Genomic DNA, 7,981 nt, shown 5'->3' on the forward strand with positions numbered 1-7,981 from the left:
GAGCAATGGATGGACACATTTAGCACCAACAAGAGGTACCCTTTAGGATCAAGGAGAACAAGACAATGACACAATTACACAATGAAGACACAAATAGATCAACATGTAATTTTACATAAACATTTTCTCCAAATCTAAATGAAGAGGCAAAAATGATCTTGGATTCAAAGTTAATTCTCTAGACATGCAAAAAGAAGTTGATGGTTAGGACCATCACACAGTACCTCATCTAATGAAAGAATTTGCTTATCAAAGATGCCACATGAGAAGATAAAAGAATTTGTTTAGAATCATCTATAATTGATCACCATTGAGGACAATGCCTATGTGAAGGGGGCATCCTATGCCCTTAATCTTATAGTGTGCACAAGATTATGAATAGTTGCTTTGTGGCTATCATAACTCTTTAACCAAGTTATATGCTTATTAACATAACCTATAGATGGTTAAGTCAATCTTGATAGGATCCACAACATAATTATGATATATATAATAGCTAGTGGTTAGTTTATTAACTCGAAGCAACAAATTGTTTTATCATTGAAGACTTCTGTAGGTTCACCCCCTCAAAATGACTTATTATTATCAAGTATTATCAAGTATTTGCAATATATTTCCTATTGTTTGACTTTTTTCAATTTTAAAAACAAATTGATTGCACACCTAAAAATTCCTTATACCTTAAGTCATTAGGGTTTAGACCACCTAATTGTGCTCCTAATGTTAAGGAAACCCCCTTATCCCGACTTGGTCACATCAGGAGGTATATATAAATAATTATGCTTGGTATCTAACTCTTTTTATGGGCCAAAAAATTCACACAAAAAACCACCTTTGAATATCCTCTTATCAAGGATCTTCTTCAAACACACCTGACTTGAAATGTCCATGTCACCAAGATTTCCCATCAAAATCCAACGGTAGCGTGTCACCCAGTGGATTTTACTTAGGATCTTGACCGTCAGATTCCCCACAAGTACGCCGAAGTTTATATAGTCATTGGTCAACGCCGCGGATAGTGGAAATCAGCTAGCAGACGTTGACGTAATCTTTAATACCTCTGGTTTTCTCAAAACTAACTTTTACCACCGTACACGTACGACAATTTTTTACAGCGTATTCGTGTATTTTTTTGTATAAACGTATACGTAAGGTATTGGAAAGCGTATTACGGCAAGGGGGATCCTCTAGGCAGAAAAATAGCAAATTGGCAATGGCAAAACGAGGCGTGGGGGAGAGTGAAAAACTTATTGGGTGTCTCTATTGATGATACTACAGAGCTGTGGAGCAGTTTAACAGGGTGAGAGTGCTCTGAGAGGTGTTAAAACCCTAGTCTTGATGCTCAGGTACACAGATAGGCCTGCAATATTTTTTTCTTCTGTAGTTTTTTTTGTTTCTTTTCTAATGGGTTGATTAGAATCTTACCTGTTCCATTTGGGCAGTAACACTGTTGCAGATTGATAATCAGGGCTGTTTTATTGCCCTGCATTAGTGATGGAGGACCCGGTATGTTTCTGAGAATGACCTAACCAGGCCCTTTTTATCATTTGGCAAAGCTTGTATTTTGGAGACCTTTGTCACTCCGAGATGCCCATTTGTTGGTTTCTAACCTTTTCAATGCATATTATTATTTGATCTTGAAGGGTTGTGATATCATTTTGAAGTGGGCTTCCCTAGCCCAATCATAAAAAAATTGGGCGTAATGTGTCTTATTAATGGTGTAATAACATTTGGAAGGATTGCAATATCATTTTGGCGAGCTGCTGAGCGCCTCGCTTGGCCTGACCAGAAAGAAGTTTGAGGCTTCACATGATCTAACCGGTGCTATGATGACATTTTGAAAGGCTGGCTGTATTAGTTTTTTGAAAGCGTTCTTCAGGGCTTCACATGGATGCAACAGCGCAGTTTTGTTTGTGGGATGTTGTGGGCAAATCTTCTTGTCAGATTTTTTAGAGGCTCTGAGACTGTTTAAGTATTCTCTTCATTTTAGAGAAATGCTTCAGTTTTCCCTGTTTGATGGATCCTGAGCTGAATTAGTTTTATTTTCCATCTAGTTGACCCTCTTGTGGGGGTAACATTTGAGGATTTAAGATTTCATTTCCGAGCTGCTCAATTTGGAGTGAAAGCTTTTGAGCAGCCTATTGAAGTATGGCTGTGGAGCGAAAACTGTTGAAGAGCCTCTTGAAGGATTCTGGTTTTGGGGCTCCCAGTTGAGCTAAATTAGCCTTATTTTTCATCTATGATACGATTTTTTGAGGGGTATGAGTTTTCATTTGTTGCCAAGTACACTTTCGGAGTAAAGAGTTGGCAGTCACCTCTTGAAGAGCTGTGATTTGAGGTTTACTGGATGAGTTAAGTTTGTTCTATCTTTCTTTATTTAAAATATTGAGGGAAGTGTACAAAATTTACAAAGGTTTGTGCTATTTTTCATTTTGGTGATCCTTTATTTCTGGTTATATTTGAGTTTCTGAAATACCTCTTCCTGGCTAACCACGTCGGATTAAGAGCTCTTGACAACCCTCTTGAAGGGCAGTGGTGCCCTCGTGAGGGGCAAGTTGAAATCATGCATCTGACAATATGGAAGTCTGTTGCCCTCTGCACTGCCTTGCTATTCAATAAGGGCAAGAAGAAAGGGAGGTCGCAGGGAGGGACTTCCAACAAGCCAGCTAGCTTGAAGGAGAAGCAGGAAATGAAACTGAGACAAGCTCTTGAAGAAGCGTCGGAGGATGGCTTCCTTTCGAAATCACAGGCTCTTTTGGCCGATGATGAAGAAGAGGTCGCTGCTGTAACTCCGGGGACCAAATCTGGGATCTTGCATTCCAGGACCCTAGTTCGTTTGAAGGCTCAGAGAGACTTCTTGACAGCCACTGCACAGGCTGCTGAGAGGTTTTTCGATAGCGAGGAGAGTATTCTTGGGCTAGATGAGGCCTATGCCAAGTTCAAGAAGATGTATCCAAAATTTGATAGTACAGAGGAAGTGGATGAGATCAGAAGTGATGAGTATGGGCATCTAGAAGAGACTTTGAAGGTCTGCTTGGATTATTGTGGATTTGGGCTCTTTTCCTACCTACAGCAGTTCCAGCATTGGGAAGGTTCTTCATTTGGTTTGTCAGCAATATCTGCAAACTTGAGCTCACATGCATTAAATGGGCTGCCCGAGGAAGGTACTGCTGAGCTTGATATCAGGAATAGGATAATGGATTATCTTAGCATTCCTCAGAGTGAGTACAGCATGGTATTCACTGTTAGTAGAGGCTCCGCATTCAATCTTCTTGCAGAAGCCTATCCATTTCATCAGAATAGGAGGCTGCTAACTATGTATGACTATGAAAGTGAATCAATTAACTGGATGGCACAAACTGCAAGGGAGAAGGGTGCCAAAGTACACAGTGCTTGGTTTAAGTGGCCAACACTCAGGCTATGTAGCTCTGAGCTTAGGAAACAACTTCAGCATAAGAAAAGAAGAAAAAAAGACTCCGCGCTAGGTCTTTTTGTTTTTCCTGTCCAGTCCAGGGTGACTGGAGCCAAGTATTCTTACCAGTGGATGTCTCTTGCACAGCAGAACAGGTGGCATGTATTGCTGGATGCAGGTGCTTTGGGTCCTAAAGACATGGATTCCCTTGGATTATCACTCTTTAGGCCTGATTTTATCATAACATCTTTTTACAAGGTGTTTGGATCAGATCCAACAGGTTTTGGATGCCTTTTTATTAAAAACTCTGTTCTGGGCTGTCTCCAAAATAAAGGAAATACAGGAACTGGAATGGTAAGGATTATTCCTGTTTCTCCTCAATACTTGAGTGATTCTGGAGAACGACATGATGGCACAGTGCGGGAGATTGATGGAACTAAGGAAATTGGAGAAGAGGATGATGGTTATGGCTCCGAGTTCCCTATCGGACCTCATCTTCCGGCATTCTCTGGTGCATTCTCATCAGCCCAAGTAAGGGATGTATTCGAAAGTGAAATGGAATATGAGAACAATTCTGACAGGGATGGAGCTAGTACAATTTGTGAGGAGATTGATAATCTCTCAGTAGATGAGATAATGAAAAGTCCCATTTTTAGTGAAGAAGAAAATGAGGATTTGATGTGCATAGACTTGGGTGAAAGTCCAGGTGGCCTAAATACTTCAAAGAATTTCAGAAAGAGTCCTCCTAGCAATCTGGGTTTGCGCCAGCTCCACAATGGGTTTTCTCAAAGAACCAAACATAAAAAATCATCTACTGAAACTATATCCAAGTCTTCAACGGAAGGTTATGGAAATGGTCCTATTTATGATGAAGAAAAGAAGAGTTTGGGTGTGAACAATGAAATAGTGTCATTTGATGCAGCAGTATCATCTGTATCACAAGATATTACTCAGACTAAGTTGGTTTCTGATGCACAAACTTCTTGTTTAAAAGGAAATACCGAGCCATTGCAGGATGATATTAAGAAATCAACACCCAAAAAGTCTAGAGAACTTGATACAAGAGAATCTGTTTACAATGGCCAAGGAAAATCACAGGCAGACCGAGAGCCCAGTAAGCCAAATGGTAACAGTTTCTCACATGGATCAAGTCAAGGAGATAACCTTCTCTCAAAAGATGAGATGGGGATTTCTAGAAGAGTGGATTCACAGAGATTCCCAAAGCAGACACGGATAACTTTCAACTTAGATGGTGAAGGCTCCGTTTCTGCAGGTTACAAAATAGATGATAACAGAGACAAAGGTGGAAGTCATACTTCAGGACAAGGTATGGGCATTGCAGGGGAAGTTGTTCAGTCTGTCTCTTCTGAAATAAGTAGTTGTGACAAAGATGATAAGCACTTCATGGAGCGTCCAATCCATGCAAAACAAAATATTGTAAATGCCACAACTAGCCTAGCAAATGGTCCAAGAGAGCCTGGAAAGGTTTGTTTTTCAGTTGGAAGCAAGCAAAATCCAGCAGAGAATGGATGCACAACGAAGGAAAGTTGTATAAGACGAGAAACAGAGGGGGCTTTCAGGCTTCTAGGTAGGAGGGAGGAAGAAAAATTTTCAAGTTGTAGGTTTCCAGGTCTGGAGGAAGATAGATTTAGCAGCAGCAGAAGAATGCCTTATAGCTTAGAAGAACATGGGGATTATTTTGAACAGAGTGGGGAGGAATCTGAAGCTACATTTTATCAAGAGGATGGAATTCTTCCTGCTGCAGAAGAAGACGATGAAGATCAGTGGAACAGGAGGGAGCCTCAGATCTTTTGTAGACATCTTGATCATGTAGATGCGTTGGGCCTTAACAAAACAACTTTAAGGCTCAGATACCTCATTAATTGGCTTGTTACTTCTTTGCTACAGTTTCGGCATCCTAGTCCAGATGGGGGAATTCCTCTTGTGCATATATATGGGCCAAAGATCAGATATGATAGGGGAGCAGCAGTGGCTTTCAATCTGTATGACCACAGTGGAACACTGGTGAATCCAGAACTTGTGCAGAAGCTTGCAGAGGCAGATAGGATCTCCCTTGGTTTAGGTTTTCTTAGTCATCTTCGGTTGATGGATAATTATGCTGAACTACAAGAAGCCTTAGATGCAAATAATACTTCTTTCTGCAAGCCAATGGCTAATGGCCGCTACGAAGGAAAGAATGTGACAATTCGGGTTGAAGTTGTAACTGCATCCCTTGGCTTTTTAACCAACTTTGAAGATGTGTACAGGTTGTGGGCATTTGTGGCAAAATTCCTGAATGCAAATTTTGCCAAAGGAGATGGATCTCAGTCAGCTTCTCATTCTGAACATAAGCAGTGAGAGTATACTATCTTGAGCAGTTTAGCAGAAACCCTGTGGCCATTACTCTCAGGACTTGCTAACCATTGCCCTCTTTCTGGTTACTAGGGACAGGTTCACTCCCAGATTTTTTTATAATTTTTTGGTGCCTGAAAAGGATGGTGATATCCTATTGTTCTGGCTAGTAATTGTCTGCCGAGAAAGTCTGTAACATATGAGATTTAATTTTTGCTTGTTCAAAAATGTTCTGTTACTAATCCCTTGTCAAATGGTTTTTTTGCAAATGCCTATGTTTGATTACAAAAGTAGAGGTAGAGATTGTATCTTTTGCCTCTGGTAAGGTTGGTTGAGGGAATCTACATCATATTTTGAAGAATCCAGCTATTCTCGGTAATTGTCTTGAGTTCGTTTGTCTCTACTTCAATACATTCTTTGACCTTTCAAACCTTTCCAGTGTAACAAATGTTGAGTCTTTGTATCATCGGGAGTGTGCAATTTTTGAAGTTGATGTTTAATTTTCAAAGCTGTTGTCTGGAAGACCATGATGTGTGGGAGTTTGAAGTTGCATCGAGATATGATTCTTTCTCCTCCTTGTACATTACTTGGCTTGCCACTAGTAGTGTGTGCAATGGATTAAAGGTGGGAAATCTGAGTAGAGCAGCCAAGTTTTCAACATGCATAGACCTGTATACATTTTTCCAGGAAACTGTATAGAAACTTGCAAATACCCTCAGTATAACCATAATGTAAAGATAAGGGGTAAAGTCTGATCCTATGTAGGCAATGTGTATGATCTTTGATATTTACAATTGTAATGGCATACCTTAATGATTGTAATTGAAGGAGATGATTTTAGAGAAATTTCTCATTCCAGTCTCCAAGGACTTTTTATTGTCTTTATGGTAGTATTGGATGCCATTCATCCTTTGTTTTACTTTATAATGCAGGATCAGCTTCTAAAGTAGCCTCTTATACGTGTTAAACTCTGCAGGGTTTTTGTTTTGAGTATTTGATATGGGGTACTCTCTAAGCAGGTACAAAACTACATTCTACAGTGGAGAAAATCCCAAGAAAATGCCAAGTCATAACACAGTATTTTCATATTTCTTATAATTTCATTGGGATAGTGCCGGATTTGGAGGCAGTTCAATTATTTGATTATGTCATTTCTGAGAAGATTAAATGGTTTATAAAAATAATGTTTGTTAGCTTTCTATGTTACACAGAGAATGCCACAAATGATCTATGTTAACCAGTAAACTAGGTTGGTAAACTAGGTTGGTAAATGTGTATGATGTCTTTCAGACAGAAGAGAATGGATCGATTAAATTATGGAAACATTTTTTAAGCAGTCATAGTAATAGTTACACATTTTTTAGTCATTTTAAATTTACTAGTACTGTATATATTGGATGATTAAAAATATAGTGACGTGAAAGGCTGCCATTTCTTAATATACAACCCGGAAAGAAAAAAGCTTGAAAACAAAAACAAAGCTACAAATTGAACTGTATCTCAGAGCTCTTGGGGTATTAATAGAAAGGCTAACATAATGAGGCAATGGCCTTTTGGTGAGTATAATACGTCTAAAAGGAGTGATGCACGTTGAATGTCCCTTAAGGGGCGTGCAATGTAATGTTCCTACATCGAAATTTGAGGGCATTAATTTTAAAAAGTAGTAGGGCTAACATGTAGCATATAGTTTTTGTTCGGTTCTTCTGGATTGCAACACATGGTTCCGAACACTAGGATTCAAGCCTTTTGTAGAACAATAGACAATGGGATTCCAAATGATGTCGATCCATCAAGTATTTAGGGGACAAACCCTAATTGTAGGTGGTGGATATTGAGAGAAAACACTAATCTTAGGAGTATTTGGAGGATGCTATAAATTATTGGAACTTTGAAGTGCAAGCAAAACATGGTGACAATACAGTGCAAGAGTATTAGGGTTTATAAGCAATATCGCATCATTTGAAAAAACAATTAGTTGAGGAGATATTGGCTTTGTATGTGGGATGCTTGAATGAGTATTGAGGTTTGAAAATGTTCTAGCTAACTGCAATAATATAAGTGAACACAGTTGCATAGTTCTCAGTATTAATCTGTGTCAGTTTAGTAGCATCAATTTGAGTGTGACTTTGAAAACATTAGCCTGAGTCATTTCTGTTGCATTAACTTGTGTGACTTCAATGATAATCAATGTTGGTAGCAATTGTGACTTTGGAAACA

At 39.1% G+C, this 7,981-nt stretch overlaps 1 protein-coding gene across 2 annotated transcripts; it reads left to right on the forward strand.

Annotated features, from left to right (window-relative positions):
- The first annotated feature begins 1,193 nt into the window (after positions 1–1,193).
- LOC131062470 (uncharacterized) lies at positions 1,194–6,610 on the forward strand. Of its 2 annotated transcripts, XM_059221442.1 has the most exons (3): positions 1,194–1,346; positions 1,443–1,506; positions 1,644–6,610. In XM_059221442.1, the coding sequence occupies exon 3, from the start codon at positions 2,564–2,566 to the stop codon at positions 5,768–5,770; it is 3,207 nt and encodes a 1,068-aa protein (XP_059077425.1). In that variant the 5' UTR covers positions 1,194–1,346; positions 1,443–1,506; positions 1,644–2,563; the 3' UTR covers positions 5,771–6,610. The 2 variants fall into 2 exon arrangements, with proteins under 2 accessions (XP_059077425.1, XP_057852118.2); XM_057996135.2 differs by having other exon boundaries at positions 1,443–6,610.
- Positions 6,611–7,981: the final 1,371 nt, after the last annotated feature.

The sequence above is a fragment of the Cryptomeria japonica genome, chromosome 5 (assembly GCF_030272615.1).
Source record: "Cryptomeria japonica chromosome 5, Sugi_1.0, whole genome shotgun sequence".
Classification (NCBI taxonomy): Eukaryota; Viridiplantae; Streptophyta; class Pinopsida; order Cupressales; family Cupressaceae; genus Cryptomeria; species Cryptomeria japonica.

What these genes read in the sequence shown, in the direction of transcription:
- LOC131062470 (XM_057996135.2), top strand. Translation starts at nt 2,564, where the DNA reads ATGCATCTGACAATATGGAAGTCTGTTGCCCTCTGCACTGCCTTGCTA.